The sequence below is a fragment of the Phyllosticta capitalensis genome (genome assembly GCF_038381095.1).
Source record: "Phyllosticta capitalensis strain CBS 128856 chromosome Unknown BKA78scaffold_12, whole genome shotgun sequence".
NCBI classification, from domain to species: Eukaryota; Fungi; Ascomycota; class Dothideomycetes; order Botryosphaeriales; family Phyllostictaceae; genus Phyllosticta; species Phyllosticta capitalensis.
In genome coordinates this window covers 1,090,693-1,114,804 of record NW_027117450.1, presented here as the reverse complement: position 1 = coordinate 1,114,804, position 24,112 = coordinate 1,090,693, and the positions used below count along the sequence as shown (strand labels likewise).

The following is a 24,112-nucleotide window of genomic DNA, read 5'->3' as shown; positions in this document are numbered from 1 at the left end:
ACTAAGTTCGCTGTCGTTTGTGGGAAGTGTACTTGCCGTAGTAAATCCTTGGGCATCCACAATGCAGCCATTCACCTCGACTACTTACTACTCCACTGCGGGGAATGGTCAAGTTGAAGTACATCCAAGATAAGTTAACCTTGGCTTAAAAGCTCGATAGATTTACCAGGGAGTACGAAGTTGCAGCAAACTGATCAAAATCGAAATTGAATGAAGAGCTCATCTCTATGGTTGCTATAGATATTGAGCTCCAAAAAATAGTCTCCGTGCGCATAGAGAGTGTCTTTTAAAGGGTTCAATCCAAAAACAGAGATTGAAAGAAATTTTGGGCGATAGGATGACAATTGAAGACAGCAGATGGATGGGAAGAAGTCGACACAGGCCCACGATCTTATCTGCAGATCAAGCATACCCTAGTTGCCCCGCCATCCCAACCCCACCCACCCCTTGTTCGCCAACGACATCTGCTTCATCCCATCACCAATTCACCCTTCTACATCTCCAAAATGCCTGCCTCAATGCCAGCGCCGTCCCGGCGTGTGCCTATCGAGCCACTGACTCAAGCGGCTTTCGAGCCGTTTGGAACCGTCATCGAGAACCCAGCCCGCCTCGGCGCAAAACGACCAGACCTCGACACCGTCAAAGCAAACCAGGGCACGGCGCTCAAGTATCTCGATGTCACGCACATGACCAACTTCTACCACATGTCGCCGAGCCGCAAGCCTGGGGCTGCCGTCATGAACATGTTTGTATGTTCGCCGCGGAAACTGCGGACCGCGTCGAGCAGCAATTCCAGCGGGCAGCAACGCCTCTTTGACACGACAATCCTCGAGCGACACCCGTACACCTCCCAGACATTCATCCCGCTTGGTCTCTCCCCTGAGAGTGCTGGTGCTGGCTCTGCTCCGTCGCAAACCTACTACCTCGTCATCGTTGCCCCCACTCTTCCCCAGTCTCGCGGCTCCAAGTCGAAGCGCCCCCCTCCATTCCCTCTGCCACCACCGCGTCGCCGACGTTCCATTCGCGACATCTTCTCTCGTGCGAGGCCCTCGCCATTTACCAATGAAGCGGCACCACCCCCACCCTCCGCTACAAAAGGAAGACAGGAAGGGCGGCCGCAGCCGCGACCCAAGGGGCCAGGGCTGCCCGACTTGAGCCAGCTGCGGGCGTTTATCGCACGAGGAGATCAGGCGGTGACGTACGGGGCAGGGACCTGGCACGCACCGATGGCAGTGGTAGGCGAAGAAGACGTCGACTTTGTGGTCGTGCAGTTTGCCAATGGGGTCGGCATTGAGGATTGTCAAGAGGTGGAGCTCCAAGCGGAAGGAGATGGAGGAGTTGCTGTTGTAATTGATGAGGGCCAGCCAGGCACAGAGGGCATTGGGATCAAGGCAAAACTCTAATCCTCGGAAAATCAGAAGAGCTTGGTTTGAAGCAATCGGAGAGGATTGTCGCAGAGTCGGTACAAAAGATTTGTTGTATTCTTGCTAATGGAAATACTGTCGAGTTTCTCCAGAGAAAAGTCGTCATTTTGCTTCGAGCTCGCCATGCGTCATCGAACCCGAGCTCGAAGGTCCAAGTCCGAGCAAGGGGAGCAGCAGGGGGAGAGCACCGACCACATCATCTGAAAACACCCCCTGACAATATTCCGTAAACCGCCGGCAAGCACGGATGGCAGACATCACAATCAATGGCCCAACCCACGAGCCCACATCAAAAGCCGAAACCTCGGAGACGAGACCCTCAGCTGGACCCAGCAATGATGTCGACGGCTGACGGTGGCAGATGAATTGTCTCAGTGCCACAGACGGTTGTGCTGGCGCCAGTAAAGCGCATCCATGTCGTCACTCAAAAGGACCACAGACTCAGGTCCCCTGCCCCCCTCTTTCTCACTTCAGGCCACCATCTCAGGTCCCGACCAACCCCGTCTGCCCCGTCGTCCGCCCACCCATCCCCAGCTGCAGGAACTCAAGATCCGAGCCAGCGGACAACGAGTGTCAGCGGCACAACTTCCGGACACAACACACTGACTCCAAGCCCACGACACCGCCACAACGATCGTCGTGACTCTGCATTTCTGCTTTGATTCGTCGCAGTGGCAGCACTGGTGGACCTTCTGGTGGGAACAGTGACAGGGCGTTGCGATAATAAGTCCCTCAATGCATAGTACTATGGCTGACGCGCCTGCCATACGTGATCACGGTCATCATAATTGTCAGCAGCTGCAGCAGTGGGGGAAAAGGAAGAGGAGAAGAGAAAGAAGCAACGAAGCCACTGTAGCCAGGGTCCCACCGCTCTGGCCAGGATACGCGGATCGGCTCGATCGATGGGCGAATGGCATGTCAAATCTTCGTCGACCCGAAATCACACTTTGCGCGACAAAAGTCACCGGCCATCGCACCCCTACTCCTACCACGACAGAGCGAAGGCACAAAGACGGCAACCTGCTGCTGCTCCTCGCCCTTGAGCTGCGCCGCTGATGTGCGACGCAACCAAGGAAGCTCGAGGCCTGTGTAGCCCGGCTAGGCACGTCGTTCGGCAGGTGTTGTGTGCGGTGGAGCGCCGGCACGGTACCTATCCTGAGGCACGGCGCACAAAGCCATGGTTGGTCGAAACAGAGAGAATTAGGTACATGAGACAATGTACCTGTAGCAGTTGCACGTCCGGCACGCAACGTCGAAGCAGCGGAGCAACAGAAGAGAGGTTGCGTGATGACCTGCGTGGCGGTGCGCAGCCTGCCTTAGCGCGTCGCGGGGTGCACCATCGTGGCCGTCTCTCAGCGAGTAGAGTAGGCAAACCACCATTTCTTACCCTCTCCACTACTTTTCCCCTTCTCGTGTGCTGACGTCTCTCGAGTCATTCTTGTCCCTCTCTACAATTTTGTTGCTGTCCGTCGTCATCCTTGTGCTTTGGGCGCCACTGCCGAGGGTACGCCTGAAGCTAGGCCAGAATCGTTGTCCCCATCGCGCCCCCATTTCCTTCCCCATCTCGTCGAGGCCCATCCTAACGGCGGTGTGTGTGGCGGCGGTCCTAAGGCGGCGTCACTCTAATTTTTCTTTCCACTTCTCGTCCATCTTCCATCATCGCGCCGTCATCTTGACGACGACTACGCAGTCGCGTGCTTCGTGAACTTCCCAAACAGGCAAAAAAGAAAAATTTCCCTCCTTCGCCGCGTCGCCCTATAGCTCTGACGCTCGACATTGACGTGCGGCATCCAGCGCACGACGACATGTGGCGTCGAGAATTTGGAAAACTGACTGCAGCTATCTTTCATCATCGCGGTGAAAGCACCGAGGAAGACGACAACAACCACAATGACGAAGTACGGTTAAGAATTTCCGCACAACTTGTGGATATGAGAAAAGAACAACGTCAGGCACGCAGTAGCCGTTTGGTGTGGCTGGAGCAGCACACGGCCACAAGATGTCGTCGACTCGAGGGTGCAGTATAGAAGTCCACTTCCTTGCCCTGTGACGAGCACACGGCATTCCTCCGCCAAATATAGCACTCGTTGCAGGAACGGCGTCAATCGGTCCCTGTGGATTGACTCGCGTGGTAGTTACCTTTACCTGGTACTGTCACCATGTCTCTCCTACGCGGTAGAGTACTGTACGTCTCACACGTCGTCAGTGGCACTGCACTGTGCCTAGCCGCGAGACGAGGTCCTTGCCTATTCGGGACGCGCGCACAAAACAGTCTGGCCGGCACATGCAAAAGAGGACGCTGTACGAATAGTCGGCGTGAAGCCACGGGGTGCTGCTCTTAGTCTATGATTCGCCGCCAGCTGCTTGGGAAGAGAATGCCGGACTAGAGGATGGATGGCTTGAGGGATGGCGGGTCGTCGCCCGCCAACGGCGCCATATGGCTGAGCTAGGTGCTTGCCTGCTTGCTGCCCGCCCAGCACTACTCACTACTGGGCTGGGCCGGCCCGCAGGGTACCGAGGCTGACTAGGTACATGCACCTACCTGGTGCCCAAGTGTAAAGGAAAGCTCGTGGTAGAGGTACAACAACACCACAGAAGAACGTCGTCTTTTCACAAGAGGCTTGTGCAACTTGCCCGACAGCTCGCTCGCGCTAACCTACGTTCTGATGCACGATGGTCTGCCTCGGCTGACACCAAAAATGACTGACTCACCGCGTCCATCTGCGTGTCGCTCTCGCCGTCTGTCGTCGACGAGCCGAATCCCATCGAGTCATCCTTCTGTCCGCCCACCGCGCACCCCACAAGTCCCTTGGACGAGAGCGGATGTGGCTGGGCTACGGACTAGCCACATTGCCTAGTTTGGTGCTTGGGCTTAGAGAGAGGGAACTAAATGCTGACTGACTGACGTCCATCCAGTAGCGACGACGATGGTGTGGTGGAGTGGTGGTCAGACGGGACCCCGTGTCCATGCGCACTGCTGCTGGCTGCTGGCTGCTGCTGCTGCCCCTCCCCCGCTTTTGCTCTTCCATTCCTTCGTTTGTTCTGTGCTTGGGCTGTTCCCTCTCGCTCGGCTCTTTCTCAGCTACTTGCCCGACTCGGCAGGTAGGTCGCTGTGGTAAGGTAGGAGCTCCAACCTAGCAGCTCAAGGGAGCTACGACCACCATCCCACCACGCGTGCCACCAATTCTTCGACGACGACCAATTGGAACGACCTCAGCCACTTGAGCATCGTAATGCCAATTTCCGACATCGACATGCCTTCCTCGCGATCAGGTCGGCTCATCGGTCGAGGAGGCAGTGTTCCGGACCATTGGGTAAAGATAGTCTCGATTGAGCACACGCATGTGGATGGATAAACGGCAGCCACGACACCACGTCGAAGGAGACCCAGAACAACGGGGGGCGCCACAATTGCGACCAATCAAGGGCGCCGAAAAGCGGGAGCCTGGAGGCTAGTACCTAGGACATCAGCTCGCAGCTGTGGCGACGTGGGGATGCGGCGACGATGTGGCACCACACACTTGTGGCGACGAACAAGACAGCTGTGGCAGTGAGCACTAGTCCTTACCTTGCATTGCATACATATCCGATTCTCTCTCTGAAATCCGCAAGCAAGCATCACATCACGCATATGCTCCCTAGCGATTCCGAATACCCGTGGCGCATGAGCTAGCTTTGCGCCTATCAATGGGCCGGCCGCCTTTTGTAGTTGGTGGCACAGTCTTTTCGAAGAGAGGGAAAAAAAAAAAAAAAGAATGGGGGTGGGTCAGCAGAGCTGGAGCCCAGCAATTGTTGGCGTTTCGGCGTTCGTCATTGCAGATTGGATCCAATCTCCCTCTTCGTCCATGTCGGTCGTCCCGTTTCGGATTTGCATGGCTCCCACGATCCCCTGTTCCAGGCAGGCGAGGGCGAGAAATGGGAGAAGGATTCGGGGGTTAAACCGAATGACCACAAGCGGACGAATGTGGATATGCGGCAGACGAAAAAAAAAAGGAGGAAATTGATGGGGAGGCTGGGCTGTTGCCCGATGGGTCATGATACCGGTCGTCGAACCTGGCAGACGGACACGCGCTCGCTCTGGCGATCGTTGGAATCCATAACACCATGCACTGTGCCACTGTACCACCACCACCAAGCATCCCGGAGCGAGAGGGAGGACAGGGATGGGAGGTGGAAAGCCACAGTTCGAGTCATCTGCCCGCCCGCTGGTCGTTGTTGTCGTTGCCGCTGGACGTCTGTGGATGGACAAGGGGGGGGAGCTCCCGCCACACTTTTTGTTCCCTCTCTCCATCAGCTGCCCCGCGTACCCTAGCTCGAAGGGAAATAGTCCGTCGCACAAACAAAGACGGGTGGAATACCTACCTACATGCTGTATGCAGCTCGCCTACCGCAGAGCAGAAAATGCACTCTAGACAAAACGACGAAGCGCCGAATGAACGAATGCGGCAATTGGCTACGTGATTCGATGTTTTTCCATGCCTCTCTCTCTCTCTCTTGCCGTACCTAGTCCTGCGACAGAGCGAGCGCGTCTGCGATACATGCATGTATACATGGTAGTTACGTATGCATGCATGTCCCGGTGCCCAGGTGACTGGATGGAGAACCAAGTCTGCAAACCACAAACCAACTCTCAAACGCCCTTCAATTGAGAGGGTGACGCGGTGGGAACGCGCGACCTAGTCACCTTGTTAGTCCATCGACTCGCAAGGTTGACGGATTAGAACGTCGAATCGGGGAATTGGCCAACACGCGGAGGAGAGAAGGGCGGCTGTTTGTGCGACTTTTTGATGTTTGTGCATGGTACCTATTGTATGTACCAACCGCGGCATGCAGATAGTTACATGTCAAGTCTTTGTTGGTCGATTTCGTGTCTCCAACTCACGTCTTCCTCCGTTTGGAGAGGATCGATTCGAGACGCGCAAACAGAGAGAGAATGAATGAATGGTCGGCTGCTGCGCGCCGCGTCGCGTCGCGTCTCTTCGTCGAGGTGGTGGTGTGGCGCAACCAAACCAACCCCCGGCCGGAGCCAGCTCCATGCCATCTCCCACCCAGCTGCTCGCGATTGACAACAACATGAACAACGCGGCGCATTACCTAGTTAGTGGCGATGAATGGATGGATGGCGGCAGGACTGCGGGCGGACAATCCCAAGTCCGCGGAGAGCATCAGGTCCTCTCTCAACACCGTCTGTGCCTGCCTAATCTGTAGTAGGTGGTAGCTTAGACCCGGGGCCCCGTACGCAGTACCTTAGTCCCGCGCGTCGCAGTCGGTCGTGCGTGTGCTGTGCGCGGTCTAGACCTTTTGGTTTGGCGAGACGTATAGGCGAGCTGCGAGAGAGAGAGAGAAAAGGGCAGACGAAGAAAACGCCATCGCTCAGATCGCGATCAAGAAAAATCGGGAAATGGAAAATGCGCGCGCATGGAGGACGTGATGGGTTAGCATCGGCCGGAGTGATATTGGCCAACGCCATGGGATTGGATTGGATTATTGGGGGCTGTTGTTGTGAATTCAACGGCCACATCTGCTTGTTTTCTCTTTTGCTGTATTGGTACTCCGTATGCGGATATGTGTCTCTGTCCTTGCGGATTCATACATGGCGCTCTACAACATCATTTTTTTTTTTTTTTTCATTAAGCGAGTAGTAATCCATACACACCTTTTAGAGTGACCAGGGCCGCGTATGCCACTCCTCCGGCACCTCTCTCTCTCTTCGCTTCCGCTCCGCGCGCCGGCCGGCCGGGGCAAATCGGAAAAGCCGCCGTGGCGTCGCCGTCGCGAGTGATGGCATTGAAAGGCTGACCTCACACGGTCCACGATGTGTGAATTCGCTTGTCTCGCCTCTCTGCCGCTCTCTTCACCGACCAGCGACGAAGAAGACTTGACGGGCGGGTACCTAGGTGAGCGATGAAATGATGAGCGGTGGCCGGTGCGTATCCGGTCAACGGCTCATCAGCGGTGGTGCCCGGTGATGATGCCCGTGATGCAATGGCCGCAAAGGGGCCACCTTGTCGCTGCTCGCACACATCAATCATGCCTGTTGCCCGATGATCAGAGAGAAGAAGAAGTAGAAGAAGAAGTTAGCAACAAAGACGCGGCAAAGGGCCTTTTTTTCCCCCTCTGCCGACGCAGTGGTCACCATCCGAATCTCGCGGCGACTGCGGGCAGCTCATCATCGACAACCTCGACACGGAGCAACAACAAGACAAGTGGCCCACCGCACCGCCCATCCATCCCATCTGCCGCCGGTGATGGCCGGGATTGACGATTTGACGGAAGGATTGGATCGACGTGGTGGTCGATGCGCGCGCGCGGCGGACTTGCGGTGGGTGGCCCTCACACTCCTCAGGTCGGCGGTGGTGGTGGTCGGGCAGCCGAGCCCAGGTCCACGGGCGGTGACGTGCTCGGAGCAGACGACGAACACCGGGCAACAGGGAGCCATGCCCCCGCCGCCGCTGGGTTGGCATTTCCCAAGCAATTTTTCGCGCGGTTTCATACGTCGACCGCTATAGGACCCGTTGCGAGACGGTCACGCGCACCGCAGCAAAAGAACCACGTCCCTCGGGAGGACTTTTGTTGTTCCGCAACTGACGTCACTGGGGTCCATCGAGAAGGGTAAAAATAGAGGCGGTTGAGGTAGTTTCTCTTACGAGTCAGATAACTAGCTGGGCTTACGTAGGGTGGGTACTTCAGGTTGGGTGCTGCGGCAAGTCTTTTTGATGGTATGTAGCAGTCACACGAGAGCAGCAGCAATTGTGGGCAACGAGGCTTTTCATTTCGCATTTTCGCTGTCAGCAGGTGTGCCTTGCCTTGCCTTGATACCTTCTCACCCGCTCAAAACGTCGCCACGTGTGCATTGCAACAGTAGATGGTGGTACTGGAAAGAAGAATCGATATTTGAAAGGAAGCAACGAGGAGAATGAAAAGATTTGGGGCCAAACCAAGTCCAGGCCAAGCAAAAGTGGGTATCTTGAACTCGGGGACAGAAGAAGGGGTTCGAAGAAGCAACGGAAGAAGAATGCGGAAAGAAGAGAATGGGAATATACATGTACGCTGTGCTGTGGTGGTGTAGTGTTGCTCGGTGCTATTGTAAAGCAAAGGAAAAGGGACAAATGACCAAGGTCATTAGAAGATTAAATGCGCGGACCATCCTTTCCCGTCATTCATGCAGACTAAAGACAGATAATAATGACAAATGAAAAGAAAGATCAAAGCAAAGGCCCCAGAAAGATGTGTAGATGCACAAATTAAGCCGATGAGAGAAGCTCGTACGTGAGCATGCACGCGCGCTGCCGAGGCTCGCCATGAGCCACAAGCTACAACAATAATAGCAACACCTAGTTCGTTACCAGAACGTACAGAGACACACAGACAGACCAGTGATAGGGGGTATCGTTGGAAAGGAAACTGCAGTCTCGTCATGGTGCGCACGCGCGTGCAGGCAGTCGAGGTACCAGAACGCCTGGGCCGCGCCGCTGCAACACACAACAGCCAACGTCGTCATGAGTCGTGAAATTTTTGGTGTTTCGTCTTTTTCAAGGCAGCACTGCCTCGTCAATAGTAGAGTCGCAGTTCAAAGCCCGACGTCGTGCTCGATTCGACGGCACCAACGTCGCCATCGACTTGAATGTCTGACGGACCCGAGTCCCATTCGCGTTTCATGGGCGACTCTGCGTGAAGCTCCTGGAATTCGGCCACCATGTCCTGGCCTTCGGGGATTTCCAGGACCGTCTGGTCGTCGAGGAGAACCGGAAAGGGTTTCGACTCGAGGATGCGGACGGCACGGATGACGCGGTTGGGTTCGACTTGACACTTGTTGGCGATGGCGTTGACGAGCTCACGCAGGTTCCGCTGCATCAGGTAGACGGCGCGGTAGTAGTTGTCCTCGGCGGGCTTACCAAAGGCTCGAGGCTGGATGTAGAAGCATGCGACTGCTGCCTGTCAGCATGTGACTCTAAACGCGTCGGAAACGGTGGTGAAAACTTACCAGGCTTGATTAGACGCTCAGGAGGAGATTGGTAGGAGTAGTCGACGCCGACGGCGTCAATCCAGTCATTGAGCGCCTTGTCGCCCGTCTTCCTTTGCACCTTGATGGGAAGGTTGGAGGTGTGACCGGAAAACGAGTTGAGGTCCCCTGTCGCTGTTTGAGGCATGTTGCGCCAATCGTTGGACCCCATGCGAGACGGTGGCGGAAACGAGTGGAAAGTCGAACCGTGTCGATCTCCCGAATTGACAGACTGCGAGCTTGGCGTGGGCGAAACAACCGAAGAGTTGTGCGCGCTTTGCCTGTCCCACATGGTCGAATCGCCCGTGTCAACCCTCTTGAGCTCAGGGCCAGGAGCATCTCCTGAAAGGTGGACCGGATGGACGTCTGGGTCGTCCAATTCCTCGCCCCGCAGGTACAAGACGCTTGCAGGCCTGGTCGAAGTAAACATGTCCTGCAGAGTCGCCAGCTTAAGATGCAAGTCTTCTTCAGCCGGTGGCCTAGCTCCCGTCGAGCTCGCCGAAGACATGGACCATGTGCGCTTGTGCTTGGGAACCTTGCCTGGCCGCTCGACGCTGGTTGATCCCGCCTTGATCCCGGCGCTGCTGCGTTTCCTCTTTCCAAAGTCCTTCATGCCAGACTCGACCTGCGCAATCTGCTGCTTGAGCTTGTCAATCGTCTTTTTGACGTGGGTGACGTCGTTGGAGAGCTTCCTCTCGGCGCCGTGGTCTCGGAAAAGCTTGACCTTGCAGTAGCAGATTTCGGGCTTGGGGGGATCCGGCAGACCAGCTGCCTGGACGTCCACTTGCTCTGTTTTTGCGCACAGCCGGACTGGGATGCCCTTGACGCCCTTGGAGTGGCTAAAGTCGGTCGACAAAAAGTTGAAGCGGACGGCAATGGCGCATTCGGCGGCGCCATTCGCAGCCTGAGTCCAGGTCACGGCGAAACCGTCAAAGGAAGCCGATTCGAGCTCTATCCTGGGCCTGGTTGCGCCGTCACCACCTCCGACCTGGGTGGGGTCGACAAACTCGACAGCCTGCAGGCGACCGCCGCGCTGGTGGGCTTCGTTGGTGCCACGTCCTTCTTTCCAGAGCTGCCAGCAGGCTGCCGGTCGTTGGCGTTGCTGTTCGTCCTCAAACGAGATGCGGACGTAGGTGCGGTACTTGGCAATGCCACCGGCTACAGGCTGCACGGGGGCAGTGTCGACGATGGAAATGGAATAGGCTTGGCCCTTGTTCAGGTACGTCACGGGGACCTCGTCGGCATGCTTGATCATTGCCGTCGGTGCATTGAGGGTAACGTGCCAGCGGAAGCTGTTTTGTCAGTCAACGGCGCCCAAGGGGTCGCGAGTGTGCTTACTTTTCGAGGTTCTGTTGCGGCGGTTGCTGGCGCAATTGTTCGGCGAATGCTGGGTTGAAATTGAGCGTCGGAGAGCGCTCGTGCATCTCAATGTCGACGGGCATGCCCTCGATGCCATCAGCCATGCTTTCCAGAATAGGCTCATTTTGGGCCTGGGTCATGGGGTCAAAGTGCGTTTGCTGGTGGGTGAAGTGGTGGGGCGCGAGAGAGGGGGCCTGGGAGATTTGAGGCGGCAGGCCAAAGGGGGCGGGGTTTTGGAACTGCAGCGCAGGCGCAATGGCATGGGGTTGGAAGTTGGAGACGGCGCCCGAGGTTTGGCCAGCTTGAATTGCACCCTCGGAGGTAGGCATGGAGAGCGGGGTGCCCAGGCCCATGCTGAAGCCCGGAGTGTGCAAGTCGCCAGCTTGGCTGTGGTAGAGGGTGTTTGTGCCACCAGGGGTGGGCGTGTAGTATCCCGGGGGCTGGTTTGCGAAACTGGCAAAGGCGAAGCTGTTGGGGTCCATCAGCGAGGGGGTGAAGCGCCACTGGTCGACGGGACCCCTTGGGGTGGGATCCTGGTCCTTGAAGTCTTCCGAGTCGCCAACATGACTAGAAAATGGCGATTAGCATGCGGATGATTCGAGGAGCGCGAACACAATGTGGCCCGACGGCGGCGAAGATCAAGTGGGCGTGGGATTCGCGCGCGCGCACACACGACGGGCGGGGAATGACGTTGCGCGACTGAATCGCAGAGCGGACGAGGACGATCGACTTACTGGAGAGCGAGGTCGAGCGCGGAGGTTGTGTTGTTTTGAGAAGGCGGCTGGCCAGGACGAGTGGTGGCCAGATGAGGAAAGGAAGCCTTGAAGCTCGCGAGAAGCTCGTCATTTGGTTTGTTGTTGGCCCTGGGAGGTGAGGGTGGTGGGTTAGCGCAAACAGAGCGGTGTTGAAGGTGAAGAATACGAGCAGCAGACAAGGGAAAAGGCAGGGCAGTAGGGCGACGGAGCAGGCAGAAGGAGAGGGGAAGCTCACCTGTTGCGGAACATTTCTTCGAGAGAGGGCGCGCGCGGTGCGAGCAATCAGAGGGACAGAAACATGCAGAGGTAGAGTCGAGGTTTGGGGGAGAGTGGAAGTGAAGTCGGTGATGATGGTTAGGCGCGGCTGGTGCAAGGCTGTGGCGGTGTCGGGAGGGATAGGGATTAGATATGAGGAGAGAGGGCGTCGAGTTGGAGTTAAACATGACGGGCGCTTTGGCCGGTGGTGTGCAGTAGGGACGGACGAGTGAGAGAGCAGAGGAGATGCATGATCCCTGATCCATGTGTGCCCAGCGGAGGCTCCAACGGAACAGCCGCCACATGAGCTTCCCTGATCCCTCGATGCCCGCCGCTAGAGGGTCGAGGCTATTTGGACTACTTTTGTCGACTTTTTCTTTGAGCCGGTCGTGGCCGCAGCACAGCAGCATTTACAGAGAACATGTTCTTTTTTCTCTCTCAATCTTCTCTCAATAGTACCTTTGCCATGGCCCACCTCATTGCGGAGATGACTATGACGTCGGCAGGCGCGCCATGCCCCTGCATGGATTCCGTCAAAACGGCGTCTGTGGTGAGGTCTGAGAGCACCTTGACATGGAGTCCAGGCCTCCCTGCTGGTCCCGTCACAAAAGAAAATGTGGCTGGTGCTCCCGCGCAGAAACGACGAAAAAAAAAAAAAAAAAAGACCTGGCCGCGAATCTGATGCGGCCATGTCAACAAAAGGTAAAGAGAAAAAGAGGGCGCCACGGCTGAAGCTGACCTTGCACTGTGTGTGTGCGCCGACGCCACAGGCCGTTATTCGCTGGCCAAGGGCTGACGCGTTTTCTTGCCATGCCCATCGGACACCATCCACACTCGACATGTCGTCGCCACATCGCTTCCACAGACTGCCACAGCTGCTGTCCTGTCCCTCTGTGAGTAGTAGACACCCTCGGTCGCCCGTCGTGGTACCACAGACACGCCTGCGTTACCGTATTGAAACCATCTGTATTCGCTACATGTACTCAATGTGGGGGGTCGACTTTGCGGGCGCGATGTAACTTCGCTTCAGTGGTGCACCAGCACGGCACATCTCGGCGATGATGCAACTGTGTGTTATGTGGTCATTGTGGAGCTGCGCGTGCTCCTCTTCGACCTCCTCCATCTCTTCTCTCATCCACCGCTCTCTCATCATATCCACGTCCATCATCCGCCGCCAACGGAGCTCGTGATTGGAAAATAAAGGAAAATCTCTGCACCTCTGCGCTTCTTCGGCTTGTTCCTGCAATCTCTGTTTGGTCCATGTGCCTAGGTACAGACTAGGTAGCTAGAGGTAGCTAGGTAGCAAGGTAGACGGCAGTGTGGCAGTCCCTCGTCGCCCTGCGCACCCGTTTCTTCTGCCGCCTGCGCAACCATCCTCCCCCAATCTGTATCTCGCCCTTGGCTGTCGCCGTCGCCTGCATCCCATTACGGCTCCTCTCACGTGTCGTCCGCCCATTTTACACCTTCTGCCGCCCTCTCCTCATCCTGCCTGAGACACAGAAGGCGACTGTCCTTTTTTTTTTTCTCCTTGTTCGTTTTCTTTCCGTAATAACCATCGATCGATCGCGATTGGGGGGACCCCACCGGCCGCATCGCAGAATCACAAACGACCGCCTTGGTGCAACTCGAGTCCACCCAACGCCCCGACCGCAGCCAGCCACACACGCGCGCGCCTTTGCCTGTCAAGTGTCCTGCTGTTTCAAGCTGCCGTCCTCATGCAAACCGTGCTCCTCAAAGACGTTGGGGAGCAAAATTTCCCCATGACGGCCGTGTTCCGAATCGGGATTTTGGCACTCTGCCCTTTTGACATGACCATCCCTGCATACAAACGCCCGTCAGTTTCCCCATATGCAATGCCTGCTCGCCGAGAGACGCCGCCATGCAATTGTCGAAATCCGCCACACCGTCTTTACTTTTCCCGTCGTCGATGCTCCTCCTGCTGCTGCTGTTGCTGGTGCAGTTGCTGATGCATCCTCCTGCTGTCCCGGACCTGTGAAGCCTTGCGACCCACATCCCTGTCACCCTCGGCCCGCTCGCCGTTCTTCTTCTCACCACATCCCACTGCTGCTGTTGCGCCTGTTCCTCTGTCGCTGGCGCCAACCCTCGTCGTGGTACCCGCCTCGTTCTCCTTGACATTGAGCCGTTGCTTCGTAACCGCAGTCGCATCCTGACCGCCGCCGCTTCCAATTGTCCACGGGGCCACCTGCATCGAGGCCCTCGCTTTGCTTTTAGACATGTCAGACGCTCCCGCTGCCGCTGGTCCTTGTGCTGCTGCTGCTGCTGGAGGATGATGAGTTCCCCCGCTCAACGACTTTGACGCAGGACGGGAACCAGCCATTGTCTTCTGCGCGCTCTGGTTGGCGTGCCGTTCCGCCGTCCTCGTCGACGCCGCGCCGCCGCTGCCGTAGTAGTCCAAACGATCGCTACTCCGCCGGAAGGCCGTCCGGTGCGAACTGACACTAGACGAGAGCACCACCTTGTCGCTGCTACCGCTACCCGGCCGAGACATGGTCGTCGGGCTGCCAACGAGGTGTCCTGAAGAGCCGTCCGCTTGGCGCCTGTGCGCCCCAGAGCCAACCTCTGGACAGGGACTGGGGATTTTGGTCTTGGTCTTGATCAGCGGCTGCTTCGTGTGCTCCTCTTCTTGTCCCGTTTCTTCCGAGCTGCTGATGGACAGGTCGCTAGTGACGCTCCCACGCCTAGGCTGCGACAGTTCCGATGTTTGTGTTGGGCGACGCGGCCGATCGCCATCATGCCAAAACTCCGTACTCGACCGCGCCTCACCCTGGATTGCTGCATCATCTCCGGGAGCCCAAGATGGGGGGCGGGTCGCATTCGTGTCTTGTTTCTCAGCGCTGACACGGGGCCTTTGTTCGGTCTTGTCCTCGTCAATTTGCTCATCAGCATTGTCGAAAAAGGCAACGAGCTTAGGCAGCACACGCTCTGGTTCCAAGCCGCGGTGGAGACAAACGGCCGTGGCGATTTCCTTGATTCTCGAAAAGTCGCGTCCTATCTTGTGTCAATGGCGACTCAAACCAAAATCCCGAGGGGCCATTACCTTCTCCGCTCAGCGCAGATTCGTCTTCAAACGGAGACGAGTGGTGGTCAAGAAGACTGTGAGCTGGTCCTTGAGGTGGAGTGCCGACCGGGATCTCTGACGGGCCAATCAAGGACAATTGTCTTGAAAGAAGAATCTCTCTGCTTGTTGGCGACAGGACTGAAGCGCGAGCACCTGATGTGATGGTCATCAGTAACAAGACACTCTTCATGAATCAGCAGAGCAGAAAAATACCCTTGTCTCCTTGCTTGCCATCATCAGTCTCCGTCTTTCGTCCAGTCCGCCTGTTGTTGCCCTTGCGCAGCACACTGTCCTGCCTCGAAGCCATCAACCTCGCCATGCCGTCCTGGCCCTTGGAAATGATGACCTCCAATCTCTTGATTTCTTGCTTGTAGACTGCCACCTCGTCGTCGTGGTTCTTCTCAGTCTCTCGTAGCTTTTCCTCCAGCGCGTCGACTCTCTCCCGAAAGTGTTCGTTCTCATATGTCGTGTTGCGGAACCATTCGACGAGCGCCAGGAACGACTTGTTCAAGCGAATTGGCAGGCCTTCGAACGGATTCTGGCAGAGCGTGCTCTGGATCGCGTCCATGGCCTCAAACATGGCCTCTCTGCTGTCACCAACGCCGGCTCCAGAATCATCCACCATGTCGTTCTCGTCTTCAGGCCAGCCGCAGTCGAACGGGTCCTCGGTAGCAGGCGTCTTACTGCCGCTCGGGCTACTCCTCAGGCTGCTCATTCTGCCGATCGGGTTGATGGTGTTTGCCGAAAAGTACGACGAGATCTTCTTGCGTGGGCCGCCTGCTCCGGATGTTGCTCGCGACGCTTGTAGTCCGGTCGTCAACGGAGCGCCAGAGTCTGATCGTGTGTCGGGTGCGTTGCGTAACGGGAGATCGGAGGGCGCTGTTGGCGCTGTGGGTGTGAGTGCGCTCGCAGGCTGCTTTTTTTTCTTGCGCATCCACTGTTGAATGTCGGACATGGTGGGCAATTGGTTGAGGTTTTGTGGTGGTGATGGATGGCGGGTGACGATGCTCGGCGCGCGGTGCTGAGGACCTGGTGTTTTGGGGTCGCAGCACCAAAAGCAGAAGGCGCACTGGGGCCTCTGGAGGTGGACAACTGCAGTTGGGCTTAGTGCTCACTGTCTTGATCAAAGGGAATCACAGCCGCTGTAGAATTGCTGGTTTGTTGACAGATTCACAACTCTCAACTTGGAAAGTTTCCTTAGATCATGTCCAGACGACGCGTTTTGAGAAAACCTCATAACCCATGGAAGGAACGAGCGACCTCGGGAGTCAACTATCCAGGAAAGCGCAGCAAGCGCACCACGAGGTCTTTTGCATGTTTTTGTTTGCCTATCTCGCAGCTAACTCGATATTTCGCGCAGATTCTTTTCTTTTGGCAAACATTGAGTCTGTAATGTTTGATCTTAAACACCAATTTTGGCAACGACAAGGCCTCTTCGATCGCCCGCAAACCCGCTCGTCCAAGTACTCCGTTTCAGAGCTCGACTCCTCTTAGTCTCCAAAAATATCTCTACAGCCCGGATCGATGAGCGCATCCCACTCAGGATAAAGACGCCATGCGCAAGGGAAACTCGTCAACTTGCGCTTCCAAATCCACCCAGACCTGCGCGAAAGCAGACTGTGTTCGCCGCTTCGAGCTGAATGAGCAGCTCGGGCATTCCAGAATCGAAAATTGCCCACTTACGGTGCTCCAGATGACTGGTTGAATCCTCTCCATCGCTCATTCCTGCCCGGCCACTTTTTCACCAACGAGGTAAAAGATGGCAATCTGGCAACGTCCGAATGGGCTGAGAACATTCGGCTTGCTTTTGGAGCTTCGCACAATTTGTCGGTAGGCGCTTCGTAGGAAGCCATTGAACGAGCTGTCCAAATGCTGGAGGAGTGCCACATGGTGTTTGAGTGGAGTCGACGAAGCCATCAAAGGTTGGAACAGATCTCGGAAACCCTACACGCTCGCCTTCTTTCTTTTGTCTTTTTCTCTCTCTTTCAGCTTTCCTGGGACGACAGGCCGAGCCTATTTCTCTTGATCTCGATTCTGCGGTATCAAAGTCCCGGTTTGTTCACCCTGGGCTCTCAAAAACAAGCTCGACACTCGTCCACTTCGAAGCATTTTCTTACCTTTGCACAGGCACACTGTCTGCTGGCCATCGCCCGAGAAAGAGCTTGGTTTGGGATTGGCTGGGCCAGCGGACGAGCCAGCGCTCTCGTTATGCCGAAGTGGCCGCGTACCAAAGGTCGAGGTGACTGGACTCCCGCATGACCATCTCTACATAATGAGTCGAACCCAGCACACTAGTACCGCCCCTCGCCCTTGCACCGGTTCGCTGGTGCAGTGGTTAGAGGGGCAGTCCCGAGGGTCGAGGACATAATGGAGCCAGCCAGTTGAGCGAGAGTGCCGCCGGTTCGAGTCTGGTACTGGCCGGCTCCGTTGTGACCTCCTCTCGGTTCGCGATGAATTTTTTTTTTTTTTTTCTCTAAACACCTACTCGGGCCAGTCTACAGGCTTTAGGCCAGTGCGAGAAAGGTTGAATATATCCTGTAGCCCCGATGGGGTTGCGGGTGGAGTTTTGCTCTCTCTTGCTCTCCGTCTGTCTCTGCCTCTCTCTTGCTTACTCGCCAAAAAACATCTCCCCTCCCCTTCTTTTTGCTCGCCTATCCCATTCGCTTGGCGGTTCGATATAAATGATACCCGCCAGCGCCGGTGCGACTTCCAAATCCACTCCCCCGCCATTTTATGAGGCATATTGTCGGGCTTTGCAAGTCTCTTCTCTTCGCATTTCCTCAAACCTTTCTTCTGGAGACATAGCAATCCGACCTTGATTGGCAAAATCCGCAGCAGACTCCGCGATGCGCACCGATCGCTGGTCTATTCAGAAACTCGAAAACAATTTTGTGCCAATTTTCCACGCTACAGGAAGCGACTTCAACACTGGCCACAAGAAAACGCACACAGGTGCCACACGGTACATTCAACTACCTTTGCTGGATTTTGATCCATCAGCAAGTCAGAGCAAGAATGGACGTTCTCAAGGGCCTTCTAAAGGTGGACGAGAAATCTGATGGTGGAAAGGAGCCCCGCCGATTTGCAACAGTCCAGCGCTCAGAGGCAAGAGCGCTGATACTTCCTGCCACATCAAGACAGCATGGCGAGCAACAAAAGCCGCGAGAGGACGGCTATCAACTCATCTTCCGGTGTCCTACCAACGCCAGCTTATTCAACAGCATGGCACTGGTACCCTTATTTCCTTCCTACAGGCTTGCGCTCCCTCGTCACCGCTCGTGTCGACAGCGTCAATCTTGAGTAGCATCCACACCAGCTCCATCTCCGCCAGCTTCTTGTACTCGAAACCGCGCTTGGTATCATCCACCAGCAGCGCCGCGACGCAGGGAGCCGACGACGAAACCATCCGGTGGGTGGATTTAAGAAGATAGTGGTATCTAAGCACTGTGATCTCATCCCATGCTCCGCTTCCGCCTTCTTTGGGTCGGTTTGGCCACGACCGACGTTACCAAGGGCGTTTCGACGATTCTATGGACACAAAAGAGATGAAAACCTAGATGTAACTCTGTTCCTGCCGCAAATGATGTATTTGTATCTATTAGAATACCTGTCACGATCAGGAGAAGTGGATCTTTCGCCCTACATTCTGGATTTTTGGATCGCTCTTGGCCAACCTCCAGATATCTGTGCAACAAATCGTCACTCAGCCAGGAAGAACCCACGGCGAGGATGCTCTTTCCAAGTCACCAGTCTCTACATTTTTCAGCAGCCCTACGGTCTCGAGTCCTCGTTTTGCCGTCGACGTGACAAGGGATGTTCTCCGTACATCAAACACAGAATTGATCCTAGAGCCGGTAGGGTCGTATCAGAAGGGACCAGTCAGAAAGCATTCGCGAGCACTTTTGCGAGCTGTCCCACCGCACTATCGAGCGAACCTGGCAAGCTTTGCGTCTGCATTCCCCTGAGCTTGGAATTGAGCAAATGCTTCGAGCGACTGCGATGAATTCCCGTTGTACTGACAACTCCTGGATATAGAACTAGAGACAAATTACGATTCATAAGACCGCTAAAGGTGTCCCATGCCAGAAAAATGCTTAGGATGTTCAATGAAGTGCCCGTCTGATGCAGATGACTCATTTGGGTCGGCAGTCAAACGACATAGTTGAAAGATTATGACTCTCTGGTAGAAGTCTCATCACTTGAGAGTCTACCTAACTGAAGAACCTGGACTGTGGACCATACAAGCGCGGCTGATGTGGTCCAAGGACGAAGTGATGTGTCGATTGATTGAGCACAACGCGCGCACGTACATACGCTACAAAAGAACGCAAGCAATTGGGATTGGACGGCCGTTTCGGAGCTTTTTTCACACTAGCCCCTTCACACGAAAATGTGAGACTTCAAAAGGTTTTGCAATCCCATTGGCTGCGGGCTATCAGGGGCGAATGGTAGTTGAGTCTGGGCCTGTGTGGATTGAAGAACAGCAAGCCAGTGGAAAACCCAATCGGCATCATCTTTGTCGCAGGTTTAATCCAGTAGAGAGGGAATCGTACAAAGCGCATACACATCATTGAAAGCAGCAACTTTCAAACTACAGAACCCAGACACCACCGTTTCCCGTCTCCCCAGCACAAATCATGACCGCTATCATCTGCTAGTCAAGAACGCCGGAACCCGCCCAGCACGCCTCATCAACACATCTCTCAAAGTCATGACAACAACCCAGCCCGTCTCCCCGAGACCACGCACCCCTATCCTCCCCGCCCCCTCTCTCCTCAGCCACAGCCCCCCTCCCCGCTCTCAGCGCCCTCGCCGCCAAGATGGCCTCAATTCTACTTCCCCGCTCCGCTTGGCTCTCGGCGCTCCGCGGTGTGCTGTTTTCAGCGACCGCCGCGTCATCTGAGCTGCGCGTGCCAAGGAAGGTTGGCGGTGGCGGAGCGGCGGCGGGGCGGGGAAGACGCGGCCAGCCTGCCCGCCCTTGTTGTGATATTGTGCAGGGGCGCGGACGGGACGAGACTCTGCTGTTCTTCCTGTACGTCAGTGCTGCGCCAAGCTGAGGGAAGGAAGGAGGGATGGAGGGGAGTGGGAGTGGAGTGGGAGGACTTGGTGGTGGAGGCTGTGCTGTGTGCGTTACGCCTAGGGCTGGGCAGGGCAGAGCAGGGCATCGAGGACAAGGCGTGTCGTCGCTGAGGATGGTCTGATAGATCCCTTTCTCGACACGGAATAGACAGGCAAAGCAAGTGCGCGTGGAGCAAACCCGCCAGCCATCCAGGAAGAACATGGCAAGGAGCCAGGCAATCACACCACAGAAAACAACTCGCCGGCATCAACCCAACAGCCTTCGACAAAGACGAGCCATGTGTTGCGACGAAGAAAAAGGCTAAGCTCATCGACTCGGCCCGCGCCATGCCCTAGGCGGCGGTGATGCGGTGCAGCAGCAAATTGAGGCCAAGCAACACCGCAGCAGTACGAGAGTGTGAGACGGGAAGTCGAGTTGCCGCCGCGCACTACGAAATGGCAGCATCCGTGGGAGACGTGAGTCGTTGCCATCGGAGCAGTAGCGGTGGAGGTGGTGTCATCGGATCGAGTGGTGTGGTTGTGCGCCAAATGATGGACGCCAGGAAAGCAAAGCAAAGATAGGGAGAGGTTCGGGTTGCGGTCGAAGGTCATTCTCGGATTCGCGTTCGTCGACGCAAGCCCGTCTGTGTTGGACCTGGACTTTAGTGTCAGGGTGAATTGGAATGCGAACCGCTTCAACAACCGCCATTGACATTGTCCTCTTTTCTGCTGCCTCGCGCGGTCGGTTAGTAGTCCAATCATAGTCTGATGCCTGTACCGTACAATCGATCGCTGCCGGCTGGTTATTTTCGTTTTCGCTTTCGCTCCCTCTCAAACTGCCAAAGCATCGCTCTCGCAGCTCGCACCGCCTTTGGCTTTTGGCCTGTCTCATCTCCACCAACTCTTCGCCTTTCTGCTTGGCAAGTACCTGGTATCGTCCAGGTACGGCGGCCTTGTTGTTTTCGTTCGTCGGGAGCAAAATCTCAAATCTTGTTCCTGCGCGCGGCTTGCCTTGTCGACTCCTGAGCTTCGCCATGTCCACGCTGTCACGACTCTCCTAGGCCACCTCTTCCTCGCATCAACCGCCCTCGAGCATTGGGAGCGCACAGGGAGACGTTCGATAGGATTTAGGGCGGGGGAGGGGGCCTTGCGAGAATCATGACCAAGGGCGCCCTGAGGTCGTAGCGCAGACAGCAGCAGCATGTGGCAGGTGTCAAGGCACACCTTCCTCAGAATTGTACAGCACCTGCGATAGTTTCCTTCCATCGCACCGACAGAACGCCATCAGTCCACCTGCCACAACGCCCGTCGGCAGTTGGTGTCAATCACGCAAACGCCCATGCAGCGCCGCGGCGTCATGGCGCCGAGTACCGCGACTCAATGGTGCGAAGAGCTGTTGCGAGATGATCAACTGCCAAGAGAAGTCCAAGGTGAAAGGCGTGCCGGCCCATGGCTCTGATATCTCTCGGCACTTGATCGATGCCGATGCGGCACGCAGATGCGGTCTTTTTCCTTTCCCTCCTCAACCTGGAATCGAATGCGCTATGCAACGGAGATATTTCGCTCTTTGCGGGTAGCAAGCGAGGTGCTTGTTTGGGAGCGCGAAACCAACAAGTCGCGCATCTCCTGACTGTACTGTGCACATGGGCTTGAGCGAGAACGTTGACCAAGGAAAAAGCTCGCCGTGACTCGGGGGTACGGAAATGGTGAGGAGGAGCTACCCGAGTCCGAGTGCCCTTGATGCGGGCTACCGGGTCGCCAGCAACGGGTGTCGAAACCAACCCGATAGGCAGACTTGCCTCGCAACCCCTTTCGCTACTCAGCAATCTGCTCAGCTGCCTCAAACCCCCGCAATCGATACCTACTCTTCTCTAAAGCACCTACCAACGAGGAACCAGCGCTCGTCGCGCCAACGCCGCTGCAAGGGCACGTTTTGCAAACAACACACCATCGTATCTGGTGGGTTGCTCGCTAACTGATCGGGCACACATTGCGCGAAGGTGCTCCTGAGCAGATATTTCCTAATCTGATCGGACTTTCCCCTCTCTTGCGCTTACCTCAAATTCAAAAACACCACTACAGCTCCATCAGTGGGTCCAAGCACGCGTGCGTAGAGTAAATTGGACGCGGAGCACGCCAAAAAGGAGTGTCGCGCCAAAGCGCGCGGACGAACTTACACCGAGGGGCGTTTGAAGCTGACTGACTGGTGAGCCTGCTTTCTGTGTGCACTGTGCACAATGCACAATTAAGCTAGAAGCAGCAATGAAGGTTCTTTAATCAAATAGACTTCGCAGCATGACTGGGGGCTTTGTGGCCCAAAGCAGCGATGATCATAGTGGCGCAAACGCTTGTCTGTAGACTGGCAAGCAACAATGCGGTACGTTCATATTTCACCGCGGCTAGCTGCCGTCGCTGGCAGCTTTTGGCTCGTGCAAATGAATTCGTGTCTGTCATTCAGTCAATAATCGAGGAAGCTAATTCGTCAGGTACAAGTGATAAAGCCAGCTCCCTGTCACTATGCAGACAACCAGACTTACTCGGCGGGAAACAAGGTTCATGACCAGTCTCTCCAAGTTAGAGTTGCGACAGTCAGCGATGCAGACGCAGGGAGGTAGCGCCTTGGCCCCGTTAATCAGCGAGCTCCGCGCGTTAAATTGATGCTGCGAAAGGGAAAACTTCCCAGGGTGCGCAGACTGACGCATCGTAAGGTTGTGACAATTTGGAAGGATAGTTGTTTGGCGAATAGGCCTTGAGAAAACACGGCGTCCACTTGATTTTCTGGGGGTAGATCGGCACTTGAGGATTTTAAAGTTGACGAGGGACGGTAGAGCCCCTGAAGTGGAGCGCCTGATGGTGTTGGCTCTTGGCTTTCCTAGGGTTGAAGAATTGTTTGCAGGCGGTGAGAACATGGAGGGAAAGAGGTGATAAACCGCGGTACCAGTACAGTGGTTGTCCAAGGGGCAAAGGGATTTTCCGTGCCAAACGTACCCAAGGCGGACTTCAGCGTATTGCATTGGCAGACCAGACTTTATCCGATGCAGATCAAGACGCAGAGGAGACGGCAGCGAGCAAGACTGCAACCGTCAGTCAAGGCTGCTGCTTGTGGAGGGGCCGCCTAGCAGCGATCGGTTTGCCAGTGCTATTCAAACAGCGCATCGAACTGCTGTCGTGGCTTCTGGCGTCGAATAGGATCGACATGATCAACGATTGTGTGCCGAATATCAAATCGCAGAGGGTGCTTTGGCGTCGGGGAGGCCACTGCTCCAGTCGTGGGCCGGACGAGCAACGGCACCGGGAAGATCAAACTGGAGGTGGATCCTGGCAAGTCTTCCCCAACCTCACGGTTAGCGGTTTGTGTCAGCAGCGCAATCTGGGTCGAACTCGGTTGGTAATTTTCAAGGCGCATGCAATAATTCCAACATGAGTAAACGCAGCCGCTCTCTGCATGAGCACAACGGCACCCGAGTCTGTGATTAGATGGGGGGGCGTCGGAATCGACCAATCTGATGTCCTCTGCCTTACGTGCTCTTCTCAGGCCCCGCCCGTGCACCCAATGTGCAAACGTCTCGATGATGGGTCTTCGTTGCCTCACCAGTGGCTGGGCCGTCTCACTTGCTGCTGCTGTTTGACTGGTGGGTTTTGCCGTTCAGGCTGAAAGCCACCACAATTGATGCCCAGACTTGAGCGCTCTTCAGCACCTTGCCACGACCTGATCAAGGAGCGTGGCAGAAATGCGCATCTGGTGAAGCAAGATTTTGAGGCTCGGCGTGCAGGCGGAGCGGCACGTTGCCAATTCAAGCTCCAAGGATGTTGAGCAAGGACAGGTTTCGCAGAGACGTAAATAGAGAAAGTGAAGCAACGCTCTGGCGGTCTTGGTGCGGCGTGATTGGCGGTCTCTCTGGTGGCGCGGATGAATTTCAGGCTTAGCATAAGCTAAAATGTTGGCAAACACGGCTATTTCTTTGCTGCCGAGTGCCAGGTAAGGCAGAGATTCCCTGGAGAGATGCGACTCAGGCCAGAGTTCGAGCGTGTGGTAGCAACCGAGTCAGTCAGCCACCATGGCCACGCCACTTTCCTGGTTTCTGAAAGAGCGAACCTGCGAGACTGTTGATATCTGATGAGTTAGGGGCCAATTGGCCTTCATGACTGAGCTGGATAATGGTGCGCAAAGAGGGGCTGG

General features: G+C 55.9%; 9 protein-coding genes across 9 annotated transcripts; 4 read left to right on the top strand and 5 right to left on the bottom strand.

Annotated features, from left to right (window-relative positions):
- Positions 1 to 506: 506 nt before the first annotated feature.
- Positions 507 to 1,403, top strand: BKA78DRAFT_300080 (ureidoglycolate hydrolase; the record flags this gene model as incomplete). The annotated part of the gene is made up of 1 exon (XM_066887146.1): positions 507 to 1,403. The coding sequence occupies one exon, from the start codon at positions 507 to 509 to the stop codon at positions 1,401 to 1,403; it is 897 nt and encodes a 298-aa protein (XP_066739319.1).
- Positions 1,404 to 2,346: 943 nt separating this feature from the next.
- On the top strand, positions 2,347 to 3,196 carry BKA78DRAFT_55050 (uncharacterized protein). The gene is made up of 2 exons (XM_066893360.1): positions 2,347 to 2,788; positions 2,857 to 3,196. Exons 1-2 carry the CDS (start codon positions 2,480 to 2,482, stop codon positions 3,127 to 3,129), a joined length of 582 nt encoding a protein of 193 aa, XP_066739318.1. The 5' UTR covers positions 2,347 to 2,479; the 3' UTR covers positions 3,130 to 3,196.
- Positions 3,197 to 5,143: 1,947 nt separating this feature from the next.
- Positions 5,144 to 5,851, bottom strand: BKA78DRAFT_55038 (uncharacterized protein). Its single transcript, XM_066893359.1, has one exon. The coding sequence runs from the start codon at positions 5,713 to 5,715 to the stop codon at positions 5,191 to 5,193; it is 525 nt and encodes a 174-aa protein (XP_066739317.1). The 5' UTR covers positions 5,716 to 5,851; the 3' UTR covers positions 5,144 to 5,190.
- Positions 5,852 to 8,975: 3,124 nt separating this feature from the next.
- BKA78DRAFT_357230 (CP2 transcription factor-domain-containing protein) lies at positions 8,976 to 11,789 on the bottom strand (the record flags this gene model as incomplete). Its single annotated transcript, XM_066892181.1, has 5 exons — positions 8,976 to 9,352; positions 9,409 to 10,718; positions 10,765 to 11,352; positions 11,520 to 11,648; positions 11,776 to 11,789. 5 exons carry the CDS (start codon positions 11,787 to 11,789, stop codon positions 8,976 to 8,978), a joined length of 2,418 nt encoding a protein of 805 aa, XP_066739316.1.
- Positions 11,790 to 14,132: 2,343 nt separating this feature from the next.
- BKA78DRAFT_54902 (uncharacterized protein) lies at positions 14,133 to 15,010 on the top strand. The gene has a single exon (XM_066893357.1). The coding sequence runs from the start codon at positions 14,303 to 14,305 to the stop codon at positions 14,951 to 14,953; it is 651 nt and encodes a 216-aa protein (XP_066739315.1). The 5' UTR covers positions 14,133 to 14,302; the 3' UTR covers positions 14,954 to 15,010.
- BKA78DRAFT_54903 (uncharacterized protein) lies at positions 15,011 to 15,973 on the bottom strand. Its single transcript, XM_066893358.1, has one exon. The coding sequence runs from the start codon at positions 15,827 to 15,829 to the stop codon at positions 15,068 to 15,070; it is 762 nt and encodes a 253-aa protein (XP_066739314.1). The 5' UTR covers positions 15,830 to 15,973; the 3' UTR covers positions 15,011 to 15,067.
- A 1,192-nt stretch (positions 15,974 to 17,165) lies between these two features.
- Positions 17,166 to 18,280, bottom strand: BKA78DRAFT_357228 (uncharacterized protein; the record flags this gene model as incomplete). Its single annotated transcript, XM_066892180.1, has 2 exons — positions 17,166 to 17,197; positions 18,127 to 18,280. 2 exons carry the CDS (start codon positions 18,278 to 18,280, stop codon positions 17,166 to 17,168), a joined length of 186 nt encoding a protein of 61 aa, XP_066739313.1.
- Positions 18,281 to 19,647: 1,367 nt separating this feature from the next.
- BKA78DRAFT_54828 (uncharacterized protein) lies at positions 19,648 to 20,052 on the top strand. Its single transcript, XM_066893355.1, has one exon. It carries the CDS (start codon positions 19,695 to 19,697, stop codon positions 19,929 to 19,931), a length of 237 nt encoding a protein of 78 aa, XP_066739312.1. The 5' UTR covers positions 19,648 to 19,694; the 3' UTR covers positions 19,932 to 20,052.
- Positions 20,053 to 22,158: 2,106 nt separating this feature from the next.
- Positions 22,159 to 23,037, bottom strand: BKA78DRAFT_54871 (uncharacterized protein). The gene has a single exon (XM_066893356.1). The coding sequence runs from the start codon at positions 22,944 to 22,946 to the stop codon at positions 22,407 to 22,409; it is 540 nt and encodes a 179-aa protein (XP_066739311.1). The 5' UTR covers positions 22,947 to 23,037; the 3' UTR covers positions 22,159 to 22,406.
- Positions 23,038 to 24,112: the final 1,075 nt, after the last annotated feature.